General features: G+C 47.9%; 1 protein-coding gene across 1 annotated transcript in view; it reads left to right on the top strand.

Moving 5' to 3' along the window:
- Positions 1 to 27,760, top strand: part of GRIK4 (glutamate ionotropic receptor kainate type subunit 4) — a 297,510-nt gene that overhangs the window by 243,230 nt on the left and 26,520 nt on the right. Inside the window, exons 13-15 of the mRNA XM_040976817.1 lie at positions 11,918 to 12,031; positions 23,818 to 23,927; positions 27,475 to 27,648. Coding sequence (XP_040832751.1) covers positions 11,918 to 12,031; positions 23,818 to 23,927; positions 27,475 to 27,648 — 398 coding nt within the window. The remainder of the gene's footprint in view (positions 1 to 11,917; positions 12,032 to 23,817; positions 23,928 to 27,474; positions 27,649 to 27,760) is intronic.

Genomic DNA, 27,760 nt, shown 5'->3' with positions numbered 1-27,760 from the left:
TGGCTTCCCTGAACCCTTTGAGCAGACTCTGGCTGCCCCCAGAGGTGACTGCAGAGCTCAGTTCCCATCTGAAAGCACTGACCTCTGGGCCATTGTGACTGATGGGTACATGAGGCATGACCACAAACCCAGACTCCTCTCTGAAACTGTCCAGGAGCACTTTGCTACTCGGCAAGAGTAGCCTAAGATTGATGGTGTTGTCTCTGTCTCTCATTCTCTACAACAAACAAACAAAGTGGGCACCCCTGAAAGATGCCCCACTTTGCTTCGCAGTATTTCAACTTGTATGAATAGGACTGAGGAAGGAGCACTGACCTCAGTGGGGCTGAATTTATTCAGGTTGCTGCCCACACTCTGGGGCCTTGGAGCAGATCAGGGAAGGGGAGGCTGCTCTGGACTGGGAACGAGAAAGGTGCACCATTGGTGGTCTCTAGGAGTTCTCCTTGGCTGTTGGCAATGCTCCCAGCAACTGCTTTCTGCCACCCAACCAAAGAAGCCCTAATAGCATGCCTGTGAATCACACCATATCTCTAATTACACAGCTGACAATGGGATGGAAAATGAAGATAGTAGCAGGCACTGGTGCTCTTGTCAGATTTCCACAGCCACAGAAGCTGCTTGCCAGGGCTTGCCTACGCATGCTTGAGCATGCGTTACCAAGGCCTGACACCTGTCATCTTGCGATGGGCACAGGGGCTGGCCAGGTCAGTGCAGGCTGCTGCCTGGAAGTTCGGGATACCACAGGCTTTGCTCCCAAGAGGGCCAGTTAGCTTCACTCAGTGTCAGAGCCCTGTGCTTCATCCCAGCCCTGAGCCCATGTTTCTGGCATCTAGTGAGGATGGGAGATGGCAGGAGTGGGGGGACTCATGAACAGATATTCCAGACTTGGGACTCAGCCTGGGGAGGCTGTGTTGCCATGTGGGCTGGAGGGGATTTGGATTGCAATGAGTTTTTTCTCCTGAAAACCCTGGCAAGAGTGTCTCTTATCTGTACTTGGTGCATGAGTAGTGGTCAGTTTTCAGAAAGCCAGATGTGGTCACATGACAGCAATGTTGGTAGTGATGTGAGGAAGCCAAGTTCAAGTGTCAAGAGCTTCTCCACAAGCATCAAGACCCATCTAGACAGTCTCATGTCTGTTACCTTTTTGAGTTTCAACTGCATAGATACATGATGGCATGTGTAATACATCTTGGTTTTCTGTTATTGAGAAATTTCTTTGCAGTGTCTTCAAAACTTACTGAGTTTTCTGAGACAATGCTTTTTTTTATAGTAAACAAGTCAATTCTGTAAGTTACAACAAACTAGTGGTAGTTGATATTTGTTTCTATCATTTCCTACTTGCCGGCTGTTCCATGTGTCTTTCCTTCCTATTTTCATTCCTTTGCCCTTTATAACATACCTGTGAGGTATGTAGCATAACTATCCCCTTTTTCCAGATGAGAAAACTGAGGCATGAGGAGGTTAAGTAACTTTGCCAAGATCACAAGATCACACAGCTGCCAATGAGCTGATCTGGCCTCAGTGGGGGTATGCCTAGTCGGAATGCTGTGGATCGGAATGCTGGAGAATGGGGGTGAGGGCATCACAGTCCTGAGCTCCTGTTTCCTGGATTCATCCATTGATTTTACTTTGCTATTATTCAGGGGTTTCAGGCACTGTTCTAGATTGTGGAGCCAGGGTGCTGAGGTGAACAGGAGTTCTTCCTGCCTCCCAGAGCTTGCATTCTAAAGCAGCAGGTGAGTTGATGAAACAAGGCCTTTCAGATCATCTGTCTCACTGTGAGGGCAGGAGGAAGCTAAGGGGCATGTGGAGATGGGTGATCGGGGAGGCAACCATGAGACAGAAGTGGAGCAGTCCATAACCAGCCACCTGGGTGGTGTAACCCCTACCTGTGGCTTTGTCTCTGAAGGTGTTGTGTGTTGCTGTGAGCTCCAGCACACATTGCTGTGACATAGACATGGTAGAAGCATTTGGATGAGTGTGTATGTGTGATCATGGAAAGACACTGTGCAAGAAGAGGTGTCACCAGGTCTCACTAGACTGCTAATGACCTGTGGCATGACCAAGAGACTAAGGAAGAAGGGTGCCTTGTGCTTTTACCTCCCTGCTCAGATGCGCCCCCTGGCTGTGGCATGAGGAGTCCTCCACAGAAACTCCATTTGCACAGGTACTGAGATTTCACTCCCACCACAATCACCAGCTATAGATATTATCCTGCGCACTTTAGGAGTGAGGAAACTGAAGCTCAGACTTAGCAGAGCTGGGATTCAAACATACACTGACCCCCACTAATGGTCAGAGGTCAACAGTGCCTGCTCACCCCTGATCTGGCTGGATCCTCTTTGCCACACAAACTCACTGGCTGGTGAATGGCTACTCCTTTCTTTCCTCTTTCTCTGGTTCTTTCCCCAAATCTGCCCTCACAGGCCAATAACATAGCCCTGTGCTGAGCCAACTAAATATTTCATGGGATTTTAATTTAGCTCCAAAGAAATTCATCCGACCCCGAAAATAGACTGTCACCTCGAGAAATAGCACCAGGGAACACTTGGACCTGCTGGTGACATTGCCACTTGCCTGGGAATGCTAATACTCTCCTGGGGCTCTGCACAGCCACCTCACTGGCAGGCTCGGGCCAGGGCTTCTCTCTGAACAGGCAGCATGTCTTTTTGGCGAGGGAGGGTAAAGATTTTGAGGTGCAGACTGAGTTAATAACCATTGTTGCCATTCCGATAGCCTTGCTGCCCTATCTTGGATCTTAGAGGAGGTAGACATAGTGGGATTGGCATCCATCCGCACATTTTGCAGGTGCTCTGCAACCCTGAAAAGTTTCTAGTGGGTCCCACTGCAGGAGTGGGTGAAGTGGGCAGGCAGCCTGACTCATGGGGAAGGAGAGCAGATGTGTGTGTTCCCCAAGCTTGTTATTATGAAGTCTAAAGGATGGCTCTCACGTGCACACACTGGGCCCGGAGAGGGAGTGAGCTCTGATGCCTTCAGAGCCTACTGCCACCATGCAGCCCGGTGACCACAGTGAGTCACAGGGAGTCACAGGTCGTTCCCTGGGCATCTTGAGGACTGAGGGCGGGAGCGCAAGAGGGGAAGGGCTGGCAGCAGGTAAGTGGATCAGAAGACAAGTGAGCAGATAATCTAATTTGAAATGGGCTGCGACACGGAAGGACATGGTGGGCTCCGCTGCAGCACCAGAGCAATGGGGGCTGGGGCAGAAGCAGCTCCTCTGAGGCTGCCCCTCTGCAAGTCCCTGCTTGTGTGTAATTAACACCCGCTCAGCCAGCTGAAGCATGATTCCATGATTCCCCTGGCGAGCCTTCCCGCCCCTCCGCCCCACCCACATGTGACGCTGTCCACGGTGCTAAAGTATCTACGGCCGGGGTATGGGGAGAAGGGAGCCCTCTGGTGGGCATCTAGGCTTCCAGTCGACCTTATGCCACTGGATGAAACTTGTCCCCTCACATTTGGAGCATGATCTAACATCACAGCTTCCTGGTGACACTCCTGCATGCAGATGCCTGTCAGAAATCAGCCTGATTCTGCCTGCAGCAGGAAGTGGCTCAAGAATAGGCTCTGTTATTAGGAGGTCCAGGTAGGGCAGCATGGCTGTATGTTAGGGTCTTACTGAGTGTCCAAGGGGGAGGTCACAGCCATGAGAAGGCCAAGTGCACCTTCCTGAGGATCCGTGTGTGTGTGTGGCTTTCTCCATGTGCTGGCTGCAGGGACTTGAGCAAGTTACTACCCTCCTTGGGTCTTAGCTGCCTTGTGTGTAAAACAGACCCAGTGGCAAGTAGCTCACAATGCTGGCATGTTTTAAAAAGATTTAGTTTCTGCTTCAAGAAGTGTGTGTGTTTCTGGTGGGGAAATGAGATATGTGTAGAAGGCTCTTGCTGTAGCACAGTGAGTTAGGTCACTATCTGTAGTGCCAGCATTCCATATGGGTGCCTGTTTGTGTCACATCTACTCCTCTTTCAGTCCAGCTCGCTGCTAATGCACCTGGGAAAGCAGTGGAAGATAGCCCAAGTGCTTGGGTTCCTACACTCATGTGGGAGACCTGAAAGGAGCTCCTAGCTTGTGGCTTCAGCCTGGCCAGTCCTGGCTCTGTGGCCATTTAGGAAGTGAACTCACAGGTGGAAGTTCCTTTGTGTCTCTCCCTCTCTAACTGTGCCTTTCAAGTAAATAAATAAATCTTTTTATAAAGAGTCATGTGAATGTCAAGAACAATAATAGTAAGAGCTGACATTGACAAAGACTGAGGCTTTGTGTAAGTCATTCGTTTAATTCCCACAGAAGCTCTAGGAGGGTGGAAACGTTGATTGCCCCCCACCACATCAGTGAAGCAGCAGGCATGGAGCCGTTGAGGTCACACAGCCAGTGAGCAGCTATGTCAGGAAAGTGGGATCCCAGGCCTCAGCTCTAACACAAAGCAGAGGTAGGATAAAGAATATCTTAGCTCCTTTGGGAGCTGAGAGAGGGGCAAATTTATTGCTGGGACGATGATCAGGGAATGTTTATGAGAAAAGCAGAGTTACCAAGAGCAGGTGGCCTCGATGGATGAACTTTTTGTGTAGACGAAGTGTGACAATGGAAAGGACAAGGTATGTTGGAGAGTCCATGGAACCAGACTGGCTGAGAGTGGGCTCCAGGTGCAGGCTCAGGGTCGGGGAAGTAGAGCTGAATGCTAGGAGTGAACTGCCTGCCAGGACTCAGCGCCCAGCCCAGACTCCAGGGGAACTGGGAGTCATAGCTCATTTCTAAGCAAGGAGGATGGATGCAGTTGCAAGGAGCAAATTTTCCTGGAAACATAATATTAATGTTGTCTAATTATTCCTGATTGAACACAACATGAATTTTGCTAGGCACATAATAATAATCATTTATTAAGCACCTACTGTTTACCAGGAACTGTGCTTTGTGCATTGTCTAGGTGACCTCATTTATCCTTATAGTAACCCTGGATTCACTATTATTATTCCCATTTCTCAGGTGACAGAGATGAGTTTGCAGAAGACATGGTGCTGACCCAGGGTCACACCGTCATTGACTGACAGGGCTAGAACTCAAACCTGACTTGGTTCAGTGCCAGCAATGCAGGCAGTGTCATCAGACATACCACCAGACATACAGGTGAAGGGAAGAAGAGCTGTGTCCTTGACACCAGCCTCCTTAGGAGGGTGGTCAGGAGCCAAAGAGAAGCACTGGCCAGAAATAGACTGTAAAGAGACCTGTGGCTGTTGTAACCAGGGGGTTTGAGCTGTCAGTGGCTGGACTGACACAGCCAGTGGCGTGGAGGCTGGATGGCCCAGCATGCAGTGGGATGCATTGAAGGAAGTGGGATGAAGTGAGCCTGGCCGTTGTTTGCCTCTGCTTACACTTTGTCTTCGCTAAAGCCAGCTGCATGTGTTGCAGGTCCAGAAAACAGCCTTAGAGACCTAGCTGCCTGCCTTTGAATCCTGGCCCTGCCAAGTTCTTGCTGTGCAAGTGTAGACAAATTACTTAATCCTCCTGTGTCTCCATTTCCCTATCAACAAAATAGAGAGATGATTGGCAACCTGCCTAATGGGCCTCTTGTAGCAACTGAATGATGAGGTACAGGCAAAGGGCTTGGTTAGGTGCCTTATCCATAGGCAGGACTCTAGACATTAGCCATGTTCACTAATTCAGTTCTGCAGGAAAACCTTGGTTAAAATGCTCTTAGCTCTTCTAATTGCTCTTCTGATGCCTGCCTGCCTCCCATTCCCAATTTCCAGCATACTTCCCAGCCCTGTGAGCTCCAGCCCCTAGAACCTTCTTCCAGCTCCTGAAATATACCAGAATGCCTCCTGCCCCAGGACCTTGGCACATGCCACCCCTTCCACAAAGACTGCTTTCACAGACCTGTCTCTGGGCCTCATCTCAGGGAAGCCTCCGTGCACCTCCCTAACCCCTTCAAGGCATCTGTTCCGCCTGCCTTCAGAGCTATCCATGACTCTGACAATGCTTAGCACAAGGGTCGTTTTACAAAGAACCTTTGGCAATCTGCCTCCTCCACGGGACTATACGTTCTGGCTGTCTGTGTGCGCTCACTGTAGTATCCCATTGCACAGTGTAGAGTGCAAAGCCAGCAAGGAGCAGCGAGGTCACACCAAGCCTTAAAGAAGAGTTAGTAGCAGGTGACAGGGCAAAGCCTTGGCATTCAGAGGTGAACTTATGACATACTATTTCCGGGATGCCTCGGTGAGCTCACTGGGCTAGAGCCGGGCACATGTTATCTCTCTCAGAAAACCCATGTTGTCTGCGTTCTGCACGCCTTCCTGTCAGTGCTTTCAGGTAATGTTGGTTCCATTTTCACAGCCTCAGGCCCAGCCTCACTTTCGAAATTCTGTAAACCATTTATACAGGCAGGAGCTCTTTGGAGACAATTACCTAGGAATGAAGGTTTCCAGTAATGCTTAGCTCAACTTCATTCTGAGTGGCGTTTTCTCATTTCAGCTGTAGCCTCCCAAAGCTTTGCAGTGTTAAGTGACACGATTACAGAGTTCAATCAATGACAGAAAGAAGTGGGAGGTAGGAGGAGCCTGAGAAGCAGGTAAAACCAAGCCCGTGGAATCCTGGCATGCCCAGAGGGCCCTGCGGGGGCAGTCAGCCTCCCCAAGGGCCAGGATGCCTGGGATTGCTGCAGCAGAGAGGATGATGGGATAAAGCTGGACAAGAAAAATCTGGAAGCATATCAGAGAGAGCATGGAGGATATAAGAGAGAGAATTCAAAGGTGCTAGGAGGACATTTAACCCACTCTCCCAAAGGAGAATCACATAACAGCTCAGACACTGTAAGAAGTTTTTTTTCTAGTGTTTTCCAAAGGATGGGATGGCCTGGGACCTGGGAGAGGCTCCATGTGTCTCTGCAGAGACAGATAGTCACACCAGGATATGCAAGATGTCAGCCCAGCTGTATATGTGCATGCCCAGGTCAAGTGGGCAGGACCGCTTGGGACCAAATTCGAGGGACATCTAGGAGCAGTCAGCACTGTACATAGAACAGGCTAGCCGATCTCTGCTTTACCCACAACCCATTGGGGCTAAAATCTGTCAGCAGAAGCCCTTAGTGAGATTATCACCAAGGTCAGGTTCATCATCACCATTATCATCATCATTATTGTCATCATCATCATCTTCATATTATTGCCATTGTCACTGCCCTTGTCACCCCAATAGTAAATGCTTGTGGACCAAGGCCCATTCACTGCATTCGCAGACATGGGCTCTTTCTCCTTCTCAACCATTCTGGGAGGCAGGTGAGATTACTACTGCCCACCCTGTTTTTGGAAGAGCCAACCAGAGCTGGGAGGGGTTTTTTCTTTAATGCTTATTTATTTTGAAAGTGTTCTAAATTTAGAAGGAGACAGACAGAGAGATTTTCCATTTGCTGTTCCACTCCTAGATAACCACCGTAGCCAGGGCTGGGCTGGGCTGGGCTAAAGCCAGAGAGCCTGGAGCTTTATCTGAATCTTCCATATGGTACAAGGGTCCAAACACTCCAGCCATCTTCTGCTACTCTTCCCATATGCATTAGCAGGGGGTTGGATGAGAAGGTAAGGCCAAAGCAGTATCATCCCGTTACCTTGCAGTGTGTTACGGAGGACAGCCAGGTAGAGGAGTCACTGCTTAAGGAGTGGGAGGGAATTTTGTTCGAAAGGGTCAGTGGCTGTCTGAAAGATAAGCTAGGGAGACAGGGGAAGGCTTAGTCCACTTCTAAATGACTGGAACCTGCTGCTGCCCTCAGACCCCTCCCTTGGGGCTCTCAGTGACCACTGTGGGACCAGAGCCCTAGTGAGAACACGCTACTTTCCTCTTAGCCAGCCCTTCAAGTCCCAGGGGAAGAGTGGTGGCTGCGCCAAGTCTTTGGCTTTGATAGGGCTGGTGATGACTATGTGACCCCTCTTAAACTCCATGCAGCAACAGAGAGTGTGTTTTGGAAGTCACCTCCAGGCTGGCTCCCGCCTGTCCTCCTTGTAGATTGCACAAACATCCAGGAGATGAAAGACGGGACCTCTCAGAGGCTCAGCACAAAGCTCTTCAAAGAACGCTTTCTATCGAAACCAGGGTGAAGTGCAAGGTGTTTCTTGGGGAGGGATGTATTTATACACCTGGGAGTGTGCGGCCCTTCCACCTCCCCTTCCCTGGTGCTTCTCTCTCTTCAGCAGAACCATCCCTGAGGCTCTGGGAGGCCCTGGGGCTCCTGATGTTTCCTGGTTTTCCAGCTGCTTGGTTTCAGGTTGAGACCCACCCTATCTAGGTGGGGTTGCACCTGCCTGACTTTTTCATCCCTAAAAGTAAAATATCCATGCCTAGACCCCCTGGAGCTCTGCTGTTTTCTGACAAGTCTAGTAAACTGTCATCACCTCCACATCCCTCCCCCACCCCCAGAATCTGCTGACCACCAAGCAAAGTCGGGGGTCCATCAAATTACACTAGACCTCTTGCAGCCTGTCAAAGCTGAGCATGGGGTTTTACAGCGTGGGAAAGAACTTAAAGAGCACTGGGTTGAGCCCTCTCATTTTACAGTTGAGGAGAGCGTTCCTGAGACAGGAGGAACTGACCTGAGGTCATAGTGAATATGGGGCCCCGCTGCAATAGGAGCCGCTCTTCTGATGTCTTGTCCACTACCCTTTTTTTCCCCAGGGATGATGGGGTTCAAGTAGCCAGACAAACATCAAGGGGAACAAGAGATCCCGATTGGGCCTTAATTAGGCCCACACTCCCTGTACTCTGGGCCTCCTATGCCAGCAATCCCTGGTGTTTTCATTTCTGCCGTGCCAGCCCCTTTCTTTATGGGTTTGGTTTCATGGAGCATTATCTCCTCGTCTGAAAGCTGCTTTGGAGCGGAATGTCTTTTTAACTAAGGTAAAAGGAAATGAAGGCGCATCTTTTGGCATGATCTGATTGTGCTGATACCCCAGGGTGCAATGGAGCTGAGGTACATAATCACTCTTCTATACTGAGTCAATTAAACATTAAAAACACCACCACAAAACCGCCACCGTTTCTGATGGCTTCTCACTGCCCTCTCCCCAATCCTTCCCTGCCTCCTCTGCTCCCAACTCACTGGTGACTGGGGACAATGGCAGGCAAGGCAGGGGGTGATGATGAGTTGGCAGTTTTCCCGCAGTCCCAGCTCTGGGAAGTGTCTGTTGGTGAACAGACAGACTAGCCATGTCCCTGTGTATGGCTGTTCTACCACCTGTATTTAGAAAACAGCTCCGATGGTACAGAATACAGACTGTGGTCCACACCTACACTGCTCTTTGTGGGGACATATGGAATTGTTTGGTATAACGTCAATTGTCAGCCAACTTCTGCAGACTTGTGAAATGCTTTTTAAAATTCTAATTCAAAGTTTACCCTTTTTGGAGGACAGCTGGGAGGGTGCAAATGAAGCTTGAAGACAGACACATCTACCTTGGTTCGTTGGTTTGGAGAAAGTACTAGATGTTGTGTTTAGCTCTTGCCCATTGTACCGGTTTTCCTGTTCTTAATCTTCAATGTATCCATACCAACTCTTTTCCCTCTTGCTTCCTCTTCTCAAGTCTTGGGCATCAGTCAGGACAGGCATTGCACCTGCAGGGCCTTTGTGACTGATTCCTGTTGCTTTAAACTGGCAAGGTGCGCTCAAGTCAGTGTCACTGACATTGAAGAGCTGAGGTTGCAAAAGACCCAAGCAATCCTCTAACGAGTTCCCCCGAATGGAGGTGCTAACAAGCTTGTAATCAAACCCCACTCTGTCATCCCAGGGATGATTCACTTGATGGCGGTAATCAGCACTCCCCTGGAGAAACCAGAATGAATCGTTTGCATTTTCCATTTTTTATTAAGGATCTCTTCCATTTGCACATCAGGATCTTTTAAAGATGCCTCACTTTGTGAGGTCCCGAGTTTATTAAGCTTTGCTGGGTCATGTGACTGATTTAGTGGCTGGAACGCAGATTGAGAGTGGAAAACTGGAGTGGAGATGCAGAAGATGCGTAGCTTTGCCAATAAATTTTTTTTCTCATGTACAAATCATAAATTGTCATTTGTGTGAAATGGTGGCCAGTATGTACACCTCCCTATTTTCTTTGTGGTGGTTTGAGAAGTTTGCATGTGTGTGTATGAAAGAGAGAGAGACAGAGAGAGACAGAGAGTGACATGTTGGTGCCATGTAGAACATCTCACCATTCCTCATTTCTTTCTTAATTTTTTCCATCAATAGATCTACTAGCCCTAGAAGAAGGAATTAAAGGAGCCTAGAATGTAACTTTGGGGGCCATTCTGAAGTATAATGCCTAGATTGTAAAAGTGATTTTTAAATCTTAGCATTAGGTTGACTCAAACAGGCAACTTGTTATATGTATGAATTTCTGCCTCCTCCCGTAAGAGGTGGGGTTCTGGGGTGAGATTCAGGAATTTCTATTTCACCTGTTTAGTAGGTGATTTATAGGCAGGCGGCTCAGACTGCATTTTGAGAAGCACTGTTAGAAAATCACTGAAAAAGACCTAACACTGTTGAACTTTCTCTCTCTCTTCTCTGGTTTGTGGAGAGGGCTGGAGAAGGCACGTGTCTGGCCTAGGTTGGTTAGTTTAGGTAGTCCAGAATCTGAAGTTGAACTAAGTGCTAGCTCAGGACTTTCCCAGTGCCCCAGGTGTGCTAGAGCAGACGAGCAGGAGTGGGCTTGCTTCCAACAGCAAGGACTCAAGTTAGAAAAAACTTCCCAACAGTGAAGAGTACTGAGGAATTCAATGATATCTCCTTTCCAGGAGGGCTTAATTCAGGCCAAATATTCATTCAAAGAGGGTACTTGAGACATAATCTGGAAGAGTAAGGAAAGAGCCTCTTCAGAACAAAGTGTCATTATTTTGCATTAAAGGGGCCAGACCTTTCTCATGGTCCTGCTATGGCACCTGCATTCTGAGCTGGACAACAGCGTAAGTGGCCAGTGGTGCCAGGGAATGCAGGGTCTCCCCCACAGATTCATCTAGCACCCCGTTGCCCGAGAGCGTGAGCCTCCCAGACTGCGAGAGACAAACAGACAGACAAGGGTTCTGTCTAAGCAGTTCCAATTTATTGGGGAAATTCAGTTTCTTATATAGGGTAAGGAATAGCCTCAGGCCAGGAATTTCAGGAATTCCAGGAGGGGAGAAACTAGGAGCCAATTACTAGGAGCATAACTGCGGAAGCCACCTCCCATAGGCCAGGGTAGGTGAGTGAAATGGCCCTGGCCAATCAGTCTTTGAAACAACGTGACCCCTGCCCTGGTTCACGCCCAGGGCTCTGTCCTTGGCCGCCATCTTGCTCACCACAGGTAACTCAGTGACCTTGATTGTTAGTTACCATCTTATTGACTTGGTGACCGCTTTGCCCCTGAGCCCCACAAGGGGGGCTTAGTTCCAGCCCCTGCTCGGGTCGGGATAGGCTTTGTGCTGATTGTCTCTATGTTCACATTCTCAGTCTCCATTTCCTTACTCTCAGACAAATGTGATTGCATTAAACTGTTTCTAGTCCCTGTACTTCCAGCACTTTTACCTATTGTCATCTCTGCCCTCCACCAAACTGCCTTATACACCTTAGGTACTTTGTGACATTTTACTGATGCAGGAGTCCACCTACCTGCCATTTCTCCTCTCCCAGGATCCCACCCTTCTACAGCCAGGATCTGTCTCTAGTGGTGGTCCTTGGCTTCAGAATTCTATATCTATTCAGAATGGTCTAATCAAAAATAAGCCTGGGTTATTGTTTCATTATCCATGTCTGTGAGCAGTTTTCCAAATCTGAGATGTGCTGGGTCTGAGGCATCACTCCCTGAGCTGCTCCGCCTGGACAGCCTCTGGTCATGAGTCCCCATGCCTGTCTCACGTGGGCACCCCACTGACCAGCTCTCTCTGCTTCTTTCAGAAAGCGGATCTGGCTGTGGCAGGCCTCACCATCACAGCTGAGCGGGAGAAAGTGATTGATTTCTCTAAGCCATTCATGACTTTGGGAATTAGCATTCTTTACCGAGTTCATATGGTAAGAGACTTATTTTATAAGCATTTATGTCATTACGGTTATTTGCATGCAAACATGGAGTTATATGGTAATAATGAATGACTCACAGAAATATTTAGATTCAAGACTTAAATGCAAATGTACTGGGCTATTTTTTCCCCCCATCAGCTGCAGGAACTTGCAAACAGGAGGGATGATGGGGAGAAAAATCACACTGTGGGCTTTCCAATTATTACTAGTGCCTGACTGAACAGAAGTGGCCAAGGGTGATGGTTCCATGTTTGGTGTGTGTGTATTTTGCCGGTAATTGGCCTCCAGTTGTCAGTCAACTTCCTCTGGGGGGCGCTAAGTCACCCAGGAATCCTCAAGGAGCTCACCAGCTCCCAGGTGCAGGTGTGTGCCTCTGATGCAACAGTGCAGACTTCCTCTCTGGATGGCCCTGGTGACATCAGTGTGGATAATCTGGCTAAACTGAGAGTCCTCTGGTCAGGATGGGTAGACTGCAGATCCACTAAGTTTGCAAGAACACCAAATAGGAAACAGAGAATGACCTTCAAGCATGTTGGCTGCAGGTGGGTGCAGGGAAGAATAACTCTGGAGGTTTCTGATTCATCCAGTGGACCATCATTACACCATAAAGCAGGAGCCACCTTTACCTGATTTACCTTACTAGATCGAAAGAATGTTTTTTTCCTCTTTTCATCCAAACTGGCTGCCAGTGCACAGCTTCACGTGGAATTTCCCAGTGCTCTGGTAATTAGTCACTCTCAGTGTTTATACTTCAGATCCCAGTTCATGATCTGATACCATGAAACAGCCCAATGGGGTGGGGAACCAAGAGTTCACCCACAGGCCTGCCCAGAACGGCTGCCTTGGCAGCCTTGGCCTGTCTCTTGGCCTTGGCAGCTGTCCGCGTCTCAGGGACTGCTGCTCACGTTTCTCCAGGCAACTGGCTAGGCTGCTAGATAAGTGCTGTCCTGTGCTGTGCCAGTCTTGGTGTTCCTCTCCCAGCTTGAGAAAGAAGATGCAGCATCTCAATTGCAAAGTCCCCAGCCTAAGACAGACAGAAGTGTAACGAACTGGTGGCAGCCAGCACTGTCATTAATGTATCTGCATGAATCTGGGCCATCTTCTACTGCTTCCCAGGCACGTTAGCAGAGAGCTCCATCAGAGAAGCTGAGCAGCTGGCACTAAAACCAGCGTTCTCATACAGGATGCTGACAACATATGTGGTAGCTAACTCCCTGTAATACAATGAAATAGCCCCAAGATGCAACCAGTTTAAAAACTAGACATGGTCCACATGCTAACAAGTACAGGAGCAGGGCTTCACCCTGGAATATGTGATTCCTGCCTGGGTTCTCTGTGGTCGCCTCCTTCCACTCTGGTGTATGTAATCTATGAATCCTAGTCCTGTAAAGCACTGCTCCAATCCTTGTTTATTTGGTTCTCTGGAGTGTTGTTTGGGGAAAGAGGGCAGATTTTGTATTTGGCAAATTGCAGAGAAGAAGACCAAAGTTGGACTTTGGGCTAATGCAGAGCTGGGCTTGGATGCTAAGCTTTCTCACCCAGGGACAGGGTTCTTGGCATTGCTGTACCTATCAGAGCTTCCTAGGCCAGCATTATTTCTTGAGTTTCCAAATGCACACACTGAACCCTGAGGAGACATCTTTTTTTGTGGTAATTATTTTTATTTTTCATGATTTTTACAGTTGGTTAAGGTGATAAGGGTCAAGGGCTGCAGGAAGGTGGGTGAGATTACCATTTCCACGTTCTCTTTTCTTCCTTCCTGTCTCTTGAGGAAGGGGAGCGATGAGGGGAGAAATCACACCCAGCCTCCTAAATGCCTCTGATCCCTGGGATGGAGGACAGCCACCCAACACCACCCCATGGTTCCCGACGTGGGGCATGCTGTAAGGGTCCTGCTCAAGAGGTTTTAATAGCTCAACAGTTCTGAATTACTGCTAGTCTCACCACTCCAACCACGATGAAATATCTCCAGGGCTCATTGCCAGGCAGTTGGTAGATGAAGCCAGCACCATTGGTGCTCTGGCCACCCACAAGCTCAGGATTTGCCCACCACTTAGCAGCAGTGGACAGGGAGTTAGGATCCCCAGCAGGAAGCCTGACCCAGCATGGATTCCCCCAGTCACAGCCATGTGGCTAGGAGATTCAGACATGCCTACAAGCAGACTCACCTGGATTCCACCCACCAACATGGCGTCCCTGAGGAGCCATCTTAAAGGAATGGATACATAACCATTCTCCAAATCATTCCTTACAGCCTGTTATAGCTGTGACACTTGCTCTGGCCTTGATATCATGATTAACACAGATGCAAGAAGAGCCCTGCTGGTGACCCATAGCTCATGGGAGAGACACCTATAACCCCAAGTCACCTGTGGATGTATGCATCTTAGCTACCCCATCACATACAATCAGAATTAAACCCAAGTCCCTGACATGTTGGGCATCCCAAGTTGGACTGTTGACTGTTTCCTGTCACTCACAAACCATGACAATATTGGTTCCTAGTATGTTAAGATTTATGTGTCAGTCCTTACCTGGTAGCCTAGCAGCTAAAGTCCTTGCCTTACACACACCAGGATCCCATGTGGGTGCAAGTTCTAATCCCAGCAGCCCTGCTTCCCATCCAGCTCCCTGCTTGTGGTCTGGGAAAGTAGTTGAGGACGGCCCAAACCAGTGGGACCCTGCACCCACATGGAAGAGGCTATGGGCTCCTGGCTTCAGATCGGCACAGCTCTGGCCATTGTGGCCACTTAGGGAATGAATCAGTGGATGGAAGATCTTCCTCTCTGTCTCTCCTCTTCTCTGTATATCTGCCTTTCCAACAAAAAATTTTTAAAAAATTTAAATGATTTATGTGTCAGTTTGGCTGGACTGTCTCTCTTTTCCCCCACCCCCATTAGTCTAGGTGTCATTGCGAAGACATTTTGCAAATGTAATTAAATCTAGCAAGGGTCAGGAACCTTTTTCTTCTGCCAGTGGTTATTTGGATGTTTATAGTATCATTCATGGGCCATAAAAAATTATCAACGTAAAATGTAGCTTGCTGTTGATTTATTGCAATTGGAGTCCCTCCTGAGGTTACTTTGATAGAGGGATTTCATAGGCCTTATCCTGCTGGTGGGCCAGATAGTCCTCACTACAATATAGCGAGTAGGTTTTGAAGAAAGGAAATGATGCTGTGTAATGGAAATGGGCATCCAATTAGTTGGAGGCCCTAAAAGAAACAGGTTTGTTTTTTTTCTGAAAAAGAAATTCTGCCTGAATACTAACACATAAACCGCACTGCCTATGTTTGCAGCCTTCCAGCCTGCCTAACTGACCAGCTGGGCTGCCACAGTCCTGTGAGCCAGTTCCAACCAATGAATAGATTGGTTGGTCAGTACATCTCCTCTTGGTTCTGTTTTCCTGGAAAAGCCCCAAGTGAGGCAGTTCCTCAGACTGGTGAGGATTCCTCTCCTCCTCTGGCCTCCACACGGAGGCACCAGTATGCCACCTGGCTGCTCAGATCTGATTTATAACAGAGGGCCAAATGGAATAAAAAATAAGTGCTGGCATGAGCAGCTTGCACTGAGCAGAACTGACAGTTTGTGCATTTATTCAACAAATATTTATTGAGTGCATTCTGGGTGTGAGGCACGTTGCTTCAAAAGTCTCAGAAAGTCTGCTCAGGAGGGAACCATCCTGAACTGACAAAACCAAAGGAGCTTGGATGAGAGCAGACTGGAAGCACGCTTAGCTGTACCTGAAACAAAGGAAGTTATTGCAGCAGATGTGAGGCTAAAGGGCAGACTGGCGAGTTCAACAGGAAGGCTGAAATCTAAAATGACATAGAAAAGTGATCACTTAATGTAATAGTGAGGATGTAAACAGGTTAAAATTCAATATCAGATGTTTATTATTTAGTTGACTTTCTCTATTTGCTAGCTATCTGTGTGCCAAAATATGGTTAATTTAATCTCATTTTAAAAACTGTAAGGATGTAGACGCTCTGAATTCTGTGTCTGTAAGATTACCTTGCTGATGAGTACTGGTTACCAAAAGGTGAGCATCTAGTGGCAATCAAACCTGTGTGCATGAGAGTGAAAATAACAAACACCAAGTGTGGTTGCCTAATGAAGAACCATTGCCAAATCTCCCAAATAACCAAATGATAGCAAGTGTGTTTCTGAAGTCTAAAGACAATTCTAAGATTATCCGGGCTTTTTCATTAACATGGCTCTTTGAGAGTCTGTGATGGGATATTTTCCTGTATCCCAATCTCACAGCAGCCTTAGTTTCTGCTCAGACATCCCTGAGACCAATGTACGAGGGATGCTTGACTCTGTTTACTCCCTATTCTGTGTGGCCCATGGGCTTTTTTTGTTGTTGTTCATCTGTCCATTAAAAAAAAAATCTTTATCTCTCTCTGAGTAGACCCCAGTGAGAGATGCATTAAGGAGAATACTATGCATGTTTTATGATATGATTTTTGATGTGGAAAGTGTGTTAATTGTACCAATATAGTATTTATGGAAAGGGAAGGTAAAGGAAGTAAAGAAGGGGAGGGAAGAGAAGGAGTGTAGGAGGGAAAGAAGGAGGGAGGCAGGCAGGGAAAGAAGGAATGAAAGGCCCAAAACATTAGTGACCTTTGGGCAGTGAGCACCATTCCTTCCTTTGTGGCTTTTGGGTAAGTAGCCCTGAGCTCCAGGAACCTGGGTTTCTGCTATGTGGCTCTGCAAGATCAGGGCATGGGATCAATGATATAAACTTGTATTCTTCCTTTCTGGCCCTAACTCACATTGGTCTTAAGAACAAAAAGAGAGGGAAGGCAGATCTGTCAGGCAGCCTAGAGATAACTGCGTAGGCCTGGCCACAGATGCCACCTAAACTCAATGCTGTCTCCCTCCGGGTGTCTATACATCCATTTACCACATAGTTTTCGACCTGGGAAGCTGTCAGAAGCCTTGGCTGGTGCTGAATGAGTACCCAGGTCATTTGTATGTGGCCTGGGCCTTTGGAATCTGGGATATCTCTGGTGTTCCAAGAATGGAAGTCAAGTGGCAAGGCATCTGAAGCTCAAGAGTCACTTTCTTTCTTTGGCAAATCAACTCGATTCTTACAGAAAAGTTCACCGTTTTGCATAACACTATAATACTGTAACACCAAGGGCATTGCAGTTGAGTGTTCTGTGAGTCCTCAAAAGACTGTGTATTAAGTAAAGGGGAGAAAAACATATAAGAACACTTACATCTTACATTGCAGACTATTTAGTTTTTTGTTTTGTTTTGTTTTTGCTTCTACAGCAGTTTGCCTAATGATGTTTTCCTCAAACTAATACTGAAATAAGTTTGTATTCTTCAAGCATGCCCTAAATGTTGTAGCAAGACAGCATCAGAGTGTGCCAGAAAACTAACCTGGGATTCAGTATTTGGCACGTGCAACCCCAGTGGATGAATGCCATCTAAACCATTCCATGTGGGCAACTTTAGAGAGGTGGGGTATATGTCCAAGATACTTGTTTGTTGGCAAGTACCTTTTCACTGATGAAAGTTGTTCACACTCAGGGTCTGGTTTAACACAGCAGTACTACCAAAGGCAGGGAGTATGATTCCCATTTTATTTTAAAATCCATGAGCCTAATCATTGCAACAGGAGAAAGAAAGGCCTCCCAGAGGGGCAGGAGCTGTTGAAGCTGAGTTTTCTGTCCCCAGGTCTTGCACACTTCCAAGTACCTATTTGATCATGTAGCACATGCATTTCTCTCAGTGTCAAGACCAGGTGTTAGATGACCTTTTAAGATTCTTTCCAGGGCCTGGCGCCGTGGCCTAGCACCTAAAGTCCTCACCTTGAACATGCCAGGTTCACATATGGACGCTGGTTCTGATCCTGGCAGCTCCACTTCCCTTCCAGCTCCCTGCTTATGGCCTAGGAAAGTAGTTGAGGACAGCCCAAAGCTTTGGGACCCTGCACCCGCGTGGGAAACCTGGAGGAAGTTCCTGGCTCCTGGCTTAGGATCAGCACAGCACTGGCCATTGCACTCACTTGGGGAGTGAATCATCGGACTAAAGATCTTCCTCTCTATCTCTCCTCCTCTCTGTATGTCTGACTTTGTAATAAAAATAAATAAATCTTTTTTAAAAAAGAAGTCTGTATTTAAAAAAAGGGAGGGTCGTTTCCAATCTGTGGGTACTCTTATCTATGACCCTATGGGGGATCCCAAGCAGTCAGAACTCCTGAGACTCCCTGGAAAATGTGAACCTACCACTTTCCCCTCTAATGTTCAGCTCCACCTTTGATGAATGAATGGGAAAATTTTGTGTTTGGTTCTTTTCCTCTTTTTAACTCTCAGCTAAAGTCTCCTCTCTTAGGAGTAGTAGTCACAAAAAAAAAAATCAGACAGTGATTAAAAAGAGAGAAATAAATGCCAGCATTATATTAATGCATGGCATTTACTGGATCTATTACCCATTTTTCAAGAAGGTCTGTTTTATTTCAGAAAAACTGTCTAGGAAAATGGAGAACAATGCTTAGTGAGCCAGTGAATCATTTCTAATGCTGCTTAATACTTTGTTATAAAAAAGTAGAAAATGAATAGGGTTCTGTTCCTTAAAGCCGAGTAAGATGATAGCCCCTCTAATAGAAATATGGATCCCTGAATGGATAATCATTTTAATATTGGTTATTTGTCAATTGATTCTGTCTTAAGAAGTTAGTGGTGCCTTATCAACATTTCAGCGATCCTCATATTCTCCCTTCATGTGGATTGTGGTATTTAATTTTATGGAGGCAGAAAATGGCATCCATTAGGTTGAGTGACTGGCCTAGGGTCACTCAGCTAGAGAAAGTCAGTGCTAGGATTAGAATTTAGTCTACTTACCCCAGGCTTCCAATGAGTCAAATGAAAACAGATGGGCTGACATATGAGTTATATTGACCACAGACTCATCTGGGTGTTTTATGTGAAGAGAAATTAATTGCTTGCTTCCCTGTTTCTTCTTGGACTCAGCAGTGCTAACCTAAAATATCAGCCAAACAAACCATTACAGACACACGGAGGCAAGCTATTCCATGAATTTCAGAGGAAACCACCTCTTTTTGCCTCTCCTAGAAGCAATCATGGAGAAATGGTGTTCTCTTACATCCCCAGTCATGGAGAGATTTTGTTGACCACTGACCACTGCTGAGAGTTGAATGTGTAATAAGAAACCTCTCTACAAATTGCTGCTTAGCTCTAATGATGTCAGAAGTCTCTAGAGGATATGACAAGCCTTTGTCATTGACCTTGAGAGGGAAGGGTTGGAGCATAGGGAAGGAAGACAGTTGATAACATTAGTATGCATTTCAGGAAATGGTGAGGAGAGCATGTGGCCCTTACAAGGATCTGGAAGAACCTGCTATACATCTGGCGCACTGTCAGTGACTTCTTGGGGAAGGCTGAAGTAGAGCCACTGGTTTCCAAGAGCTATCCCCTCCAGAAGGAAACTTGGTGTTGCCATAATTGCTTCCTTGGATAGTCCTGAGGGAAACCACATCATTCATGCATTACAGCCCACAGGAACTCTAGGAGTTACACAAAGTGGCTGCAGGCAGATGGTGTTCCCTCCCCAAGCATCTTTAGCATGTGTCACCATAGGAAAGAAAATAGTATTTCTTGTCCATTGAGGAAGGCATCAGCATAAATGAAAGCTTTCTCTGCTAACAAACCATCTACTCCCTCCCACTTCACATAGGGCTACTGCTAGCCAAATGGAAATAAATGTAAATCCAGCCCTTACTATGTGTTAGCTCACTTAATTCTCAAAACAACTCTGCAAGGCAGGTTTTATTATTACCCCCTGTGTTACAGAAGAGGAAATTATGACCTAGAGGTTAAGTGATTTGCTCAGGGTCACAGACGTGTAAATAATACAGCTGGGATTTGATCCTGGGCCATCTGGCTTCAGGGTCTATGTTTGAATTCACTTGCTGCCTTGCATTTTTAGACTTCAGTGTCTCCATATCTTTGGCTTCAGATTCTGGGAAAGAAGTCAGATTCATACTCTATTGTAGTGTCATCTCTTGTGGTACCCATGGAGTGAAGGATCAGCAAATTTCTAGGTTTTTTTTCCCAACACAAAAGGAATTATTTCCATGTGAGGGGAGTTTAATGCCACTTCATGGCTCCATGGGCAGCCCACTGCTGTTATGTAGAGGATGCCAGCACGCCAAGAATATGAGTTTGGTGAGTAACACTTTGGGACTCCCCCACATCAGAGAGCACCAAGGCTGCTGGCTCTGATGTGGTCAGTCTGCAGAGCAAGTTAAAAGTCAAGAGCTATGGTTCTAACGTGCTGCCATCTAATTGTCAGTTTCATCAGCTGGTCTTGACCTGTCCTAGACATTTGGGGCACAAGCCATCTATTAAAACCACTTATCTGTCTCTGAAGTGGTTGTATTTACCAGAAGGAATTGACCCAACATGCAGTCAACAGACGCATGTGTAAATCAATACAAATGCCTATAAACACAGCAGAGTTACAATAAATGATGATGGATTTAGATAAATAATGTTTAAGAGGACTTAGAGGGGCTGAGATAGAGAGGGTTGAGATTCTGCTGGCACTGGGGACAAGGTCTGGGATTAATTAGAGAGTTGATTGGAACAGGTTGCAAATATTGAAAAGAGAGGAAGATGTGGTGCAGCTGCCGTTGGAATGAGGGAGAGCATGGCATGCCTGTGGCACAGCTTGACGAATGAGCAGCAGAGAAATCGAAGCCATCACCAATGATTTGAGAGAGGCACTTACCCTCCCTGGGTCCCATTCTTCCATCTGTCAGTATGGAAAACTGGGTATCGAAATCAAGAAAACATAGTGAAGTACTTGGAGTTCTGAAGAAAAAGCACCACCATCATGCATCCTTTAAGTTCAGGAAAATCTATTATTTGGAAGAGATACCAATGGCATATGACACCTGATTTTCTGCAAGCACCAGTAATTCAGATGCCCTTTGGGAAGGAATCTAAAGCAGCCAAAAAAAAAGTGGGGGGTAGGCATTCAGACTTTTGCAAGGAGCACACTTCTTGGCATCATCAGAACAGTATGGGGCTCTGCTCATGCCAAGGCTGTGTAAGCCCAGATTCAGATCTCAGATGTCTGCCCACTCCTTGCTCTTCTGGTTGGCGTCAGTCAATCACAAGTGGAATCAGATGTTGCCTTGCCAACGTGGCTGATAGGTTTCTGGCGGAGCTGTGTTTATGTCTTAGTCCTTGTTTGTGTGATGTTCTGTGTTTTATAACTTGCATCTCTGGGAATTTTTCCCACAGCTTTGCCTTGTTCCTTATCACCCATAACCAAATATGGCAGCTGTAAATAGTACTGTCATTTTTCTCAATTTCATTCATTGTGATATAATCAGGTATAGATTTCTGACATAGAGCATCTAATGGGGTTTCCTATTCAGGAAGCAACAATGAAAGATTTTCCCCTCCCGGATGTGAGAAACACTGAGGAAAACAGCCCTGAGTGATGGGACACATTGAGTTCATGTAGGTTTATTCAGAAAAAAGCCTGAGGCCAAGAAGTAGCAGGTGATTTCTGCTGTGGTTGATCTGTAGGTAGGATTCTTTTTTATCCCTACTGGATGCTGTCTACCATGGATTCTCTGTGTCTTCCCCTGACTCTCAGGATGATAAAGGAGACACAGTCATCCCACGACAGATGAGGCAGTGACTAACAGGGACTTCAAATCTGCAGCTCCAAACTCTTCATATTAGAGCAATTACATAGTGATGGGACCACGATTGCTCAAATGGTATCTCCCTGACTCTTCTCTTTGTATACTGGACTCTGCCCTTTAACTCGGTTCATGCTCATCTTGAACCACCTGAGTATTCTGTGGGGACCAAATGTGGCTGTGTCATGAGGTAGAGAACTTGCAAATGATACCAAAGCCTGGAGCTAGTTAAGCTGTAGCAGAGAATCCGGTTCAGACAGACCACTCAAGAGGTCATCACCCCACCGAGGAAAGGTCACAGGGCCCAAGAGCAGCCACTTCATTGGCAGGAATGAGCAATTGATGCTATTTCTGTGCATCCTCTCAGATATTGTCCCAAAGGCGAGGGTGAAACTGTGCCCTGGATGGTTCAGGAATTGCCTAAAGATTCCCACACAGGGACAGTGAACCATCTAGAAGAAAAGCTTGGAGCACCTCATCTTCTCTAGTCTCCTACAGATGGCAACAACTCAGACAGCTGCTTGGGCTTAGCTGTGTATTAACATAGAGGGGTCCTTTGGTGTGTTTCTGAGAACCTCCATGTAAAAACAAGGTCTCTGCAGATAGATGGATTGTGTCACGACTGGTGTAGCCTTGAGCTTGAAGGTTGCTCATCCAGGCGTACCCTCGGCTTCCAGCAAACTTTCAGTTCCATCCTTCATAGGCTTGCTGGATTCCTGTCATGAAAAAAAAAAATCATAGCATTTTGCAGAGTAGTCCTTCAGAGCTTCTACTCTAGTGGCTTTGCAGGCAATGAGAGAAGCAAGCACAGGGCAAGACAGAGGAGCAGCAGGGAGCTGGGCAGAGAAGGCTTTGTTGACCCTGGGCAGCTGTCACTCAGCTTCGTCATCCTCATTTCATCGGTACAGAAAAAGTCTGAATCTAGACTGCCAGGTGACATTGCCCACTCATTTATTACTGGCAATTAACACACGGTGGGTAAACAGAGCAAGTCTGCAGGCTGCGTGTGCTCCATAGGCATCGCTGGTCCTTTCTGATCTAGTCCTGCTTCAAACAAGGCCGGAGAGGGGCAGGGACTTGCCTAAGAGAGCACAGCTAAAAACAGAGCAGCTGCGTTACCTCCTCCCTTCTCATGCCATGTTCTCTCCTTTTGGAAATGGCACAGAGTTTGGGGTCCAAGTTTCTGTTTTTGCCTCCTTCCTCTGATCAGGCACGAGCCTGGACTTGGGGCGAAGCATGTTCTCCCATAGCAAGCGGTGCAAGGTCTGAGCTTTGAGTCAAACCAAACAAACAAATAAACAAAGACATGCATTTGACACATTGCTTTTATACTTATAAACTATTCAAGGGACCTTCAAAGTGCTCTTGGAAAACTGGGATTAAAAATAAATTTATATGAGTGCAAAGACTTTTGAAATCTGTGCATATGAGAGATCTTTGAAAAAGTTCATATAAAATGTATATAAAAAATCAGATACAGATTTCAGTAGCTTTTTGGAGCTGAGTAAACTTGCCCTTTCCTGCCATTTTTCCAAGGCCTGTTGTCAAGTACCCTCATTCATCTTGGCTGCATCTCGTGACCATCCTGGGCTTCTGTACTAGTAAATGAAGACACTAATCACCTTTGCTTCCCAAGGTCACTTTGGGCTCCCACGAGGAGGTGTGGGAGATCTGACTGCACATGGAAATCCAGGAGTTTCTGTGTTGATACCACCCTCACAGGAAAGATGTATTGAGGCGGGTACCGTTATGGTGCCACAAATGCTAGCAGCTTGTAGATGTTCCTTTGGCCCACCCATGCCATTTACTGAGGACACCGGGTGGGACTTCAGAGATACGGGGAGGAGCAATTCTACTTTCCCTGAGAAGTGACATGGTCCGTGTTGTTCTATTTCATAAACTGAGATCAGTGCTGGGTAGATGTTTTGGAGTAGTGCCATTTAAATTCATCAGTTAGACCCCCTTCCTCCCCCACCTAGCACAATACCACTGGAAGCCAAATTCACACTCACCTGGCCTTGTCCTACCCAGGAGCCATTTTGACTGAATGTGATCGTGACCCTGGTTTTCATCTCCATTTCCAGGGACGCAGGCCCGGCTATTTCTCCTTCCTGGACCCATTTTCCCCAGGCGTCTGGCTCTTCATGCTTCTAGCTTATCTGGCTGTCAGCTGTGTCCTCTTCCTTGTGGCTCGGTATGTTCCTCTCCCCTTCCCTGTCCTCACACTGCCACCTCGTGTCCACCTCTGGGAACTGCATTGGGGCAGGGGTGGGAAGAGGAGAGCGTTGAGACCTTGGGGCCATACTAGAGGGGGACCTTGGGACCCTCCTAGCAGAGGACTAACTATCCATCCATTCATCTGTACACACATCTCCTGATGTGCATAGTGTGGAGGGGTGAGCTTGTCTGGAATTGCCACTGCAGCCCTACTGCTTGCCTCTGCATCCCCTACCCTCTAGTCTCAGATCCCCTGCTTGAGTCCCACTTGGGACAAAGAGAAGGGGAAGGAGATGACAAGAGAATCACTGTGATTTACCACTATCCACACAGCTGCTCTGGAATCGGTCCTTAGGGGGATCTGCCACAAAGTGCAGTGTGATGATGAGAATCCAACCCTGCAAATATGACTGGAGGCTGCAGTGTGCAGGCCAGGGAGAAGGCCTCTTCTGCAGAGCCCAAACCTGCCTCAGAAAACTCACCAGAGGGGGCAGTCACTAGAGGGCAGAGGATAGAGAGGTGGTTAATAATAATGTTCAAATAGGTGGTCCAGACTGAGGTGAGAAGGGTGTTAGGAGAACAGGTCCTCTGCTAGCCACAACCTTCCTGCACCAAGGACACCAGGGATTGCTCCTGGCTCCTTGGAAGAAGCCAAGGAGTTTCTGTAGGCTATGACCACCCAAGAATGTGCTCACAGCCCAACAGCCAAGGGACCAGCCTGGGCTTCCAGAGAGCCAAGTAAATGTCAAGCAGAAGAGCCCCATGGTTCCTGGGCCCCTTGGGTCCAGGCTTCCTACCCAGCCTGCAGGTTACTGAAGGGGATGCATAAAGGAGCCACTACTGCTAAGGTGGGAACAGGGGACTCCTTAGGGTGAGCTTCTAGGTACACGGCAGAAACTCTGCTGCAGTAGAGCCAGAGCCCAAGAGTTCTGTCATGGACACCCATCTCTGCCAAGTGGGGCCTCTGCCAAACAGCCAAGGGGAGTGCCATTCTCTCCGGCCAGGAGGCAGGGTACAGCAGCATCCAGATCCCCAAAGAGAACTCTGGGTACCCAACCCCCCAGGGGCAGTTCCCACCCAGCCAAAGAGGGTTCTCTCTCTGTCTCTTTTAGTCTTTCTCTCTCTCTCTCACACACACATACACAAATACACGCTCACACACACACACACACACACACACACACACACACACACACACACACCCATCTGTGTCTCTCCCAACAGAGATCCAGGCCAAGATCGGGAAAGGCTTTTGGGGGCCCAGCACTCCAGGGCTTGCTTACAATCTGGCTGTTTCGAGCGGCAGCCTAGTTGGCTGTGCCTCTGCCACCTACCCCTCTAGGGCCTGCAGGCATTGCCACTGTCAAGTAGCTGTTGTCAGCGACAGCTGGCGAGTCGCAGGCGCTCACACACTGTCTGACACTTCAGCTCTCCACTCGCTGTGCTGGCTGTGGATGCTTTTAGGAAGCTGTCTGCGTGTGTCTGGAGCCACTGCTCTGAAATTCACACAGGACCTGTGGTTGAACCCTTGTGCTTGGCATGTCAAGGCTTTCAGGTCAACTGGACCACTCTGAAAAGGGCCTAGCTACTAGGCACACACTGAAAAGCCTGCTTTGCTATGTACCCTGAGGCTTCTCAACAGGCCCCTCCGTGGTTACATACACACATATACACACACTCTAACATATGAGGGGTATGCTCCATCTGCTGCCTCTCTCTCAAAATGTCCACAGCATCTGAACCTGGGTTAGGCCATATCCAGGAGCCCAAAACTCAACCCTGGTTTCCCACACGGGAGACCAAGTCCCACGACCTGGAGCTATTACCTGCTGCTTCTCAGGGAAAGCATTAGCTAGGAGCTGGATCAAAAGCAGAGAAGCCAGGACTCAAATGAGGCATTCACTGCATGTGGGATACAGACCTCTGAACGGGCATCATCATTGCGAGGTCTAACACTCAAGCGCTTAATTCCATTTCCTTCACCTTTCTGAAGTTCTCTTATAGATGATAGTTAAATCTTGAATCATCTAAGCTGAGACAGTGGTTTGCAAACAGGGTTCCCCAGGGTGGAAGTGAGGGCAAAGGCTTGGGGTGCAGCCAGAGATTTAGGGGAAAGCAAGTGCTCTGAGGTTCCAAGGCCACCTCATTCAGCCCACTCTTTTTTATTGCCTCTGGGCCAGATTTAGAGGGTGAAAGTGGTTGAAAATAGCAAGCTTCAGGCAGGCATTCCCAAGCCAGCTGGTTGCCGGAATCACACAGGGGATTTTTAGACATTGGGCTCCTAAGACCCAGCATTTCTAGTAGCAGGGCCTGGGAATCTGCATTCTGGAAGCTCACTGGGTCCCTGCCATTATGTGTGGTCTTGAGGACCACCAAGCGGGGCACCATAAAGGCAAACCATTGCTGCTGAATATAGGCTAGGTGGAAAAAGAAATCTATTATACAGAATATGGGCCAACGAGACCCCGTTCCTGTTGTGTTCAGGTGTGTGAGGCATGTGTGTGTGCTAATGGACCGAGTAGCTGCAGGACACTCCCCAAGCACATGTTGGGCCAAGAGCAGGGACAGGAGCACCCAGTGATGACAAAACCCTGGGACACACTGTGCTCACTTTGCCTACCAGCTGTGTACCTGTCTATTCACATTCGTCTCTGCAAAGCTGGACAGTTCCCTGGGCTGTAAGCCGGGTTGTGAGCAGAGGCCAGAAAGGATACACATCAGATACACTGCTGGGCAAGCGGCTAGCTCTGAGGCTGGGAGGGACTGCAGGAGGGAGTGTTCTCCACCTCATCTGCAGGCACCTGGCTTCGAGTGTGTCCATCTGGGGACCTTGCAAAAGTCCCGAAGCCTAGGGCCCACCTGAACCAGCCAACTCAGAATCCAAACATTGCCCTGTGTTTAAACGCTCCCTGGGGAAACGGAAACACCAACAGGGTTGGGAGCCATGACCTTAGAGGCTGGCGATTGTGTATGGACAGTGGGTGGACAGATACTGAGAGCTCCCCCAGACTTCCTGATTGTGAAGCTTTGGGAACAGGACCCAACAATCTTCACAAGCCTTGAGGAATCTCATGGGGCTAAGTGTGAGATATATGTGTGAGATATATTGACCTAGGTGAGAGCTTTCAACCATGGTTCCATGGGTCCTTCCCCAGGGCCCTGCCCTGACCATCTTATGGGCCTTGTATGGAAGCTGTGGTGGGTGTAGAAGATGAAGCAACTTCCCCAGCTGCCCATCCCTTGTCACTCCCAAATTCAAGTCACAGGGATGCTCCTTAACCAAAATTTATGGGATGGAGCATTTTCTTTGATTAAAGGAAAACACCTTGAGGGCCATTAAGTGCTCCAGATGCCCTCATTCTTATAGTTGGGAAAATCTAAATCCAGCAAAGGAGAGTGCTTTTGCCCAGGCCTCAAGGTCCCAAAGCCGGCTCCTGAGGCCAGGAATGAGTGTTCCTGCTGTATCTCCTGTTCCCTTCACTTCATGCTCCACCTCTGTGATTTGTGTTCCTTCTCACCCACAGGCTGACACCGTATGAGTGGTACAGTCCACACCCGTGTGCCCAGGGCCGGTGCAACCTCCTGGTGAACCAGTACTCCCTGGGCAACAGCCTCTGGTTTCCTGTTGGGGGCTTCATGCAACAGGGCTCCACCATCGCCCCTCGCGCCTTATCCACCCGCTGTGTCAGTGGCGTCTGGTAAGATCCCAGGCAGACAGGGCGTGGGACCAGAGCTTTAGCAGGGGTTGGGGGAAGTTTCTGATGGGAGAGCCTGAAGCCTCTGTCTTTCTCAGGAGACCCTAGCAGGGGC

The sequence above is a fragment of the Ochotona curzoniae genome, unplaced genomic scaffold, assembly GCF_017591425.1.
Source record: "Ochotona curzoniae isolate NIBS_2020 unplaced genomic scaffold, NIBS_Ocur_1.0 contig_2723, whole genome shotgun sequence".
NCBI classification, from domain to species: Eukaryota; Metazoa; Chordata; class Mammalia; order Lagomorpha; family Ochotonidae; genus Ochotona; species Ochotona curzoniae.
Note: the sequence above shows the minus strand (reverse complement) of the source record. Positions and strands in the feature narration are given on the sequence as shown.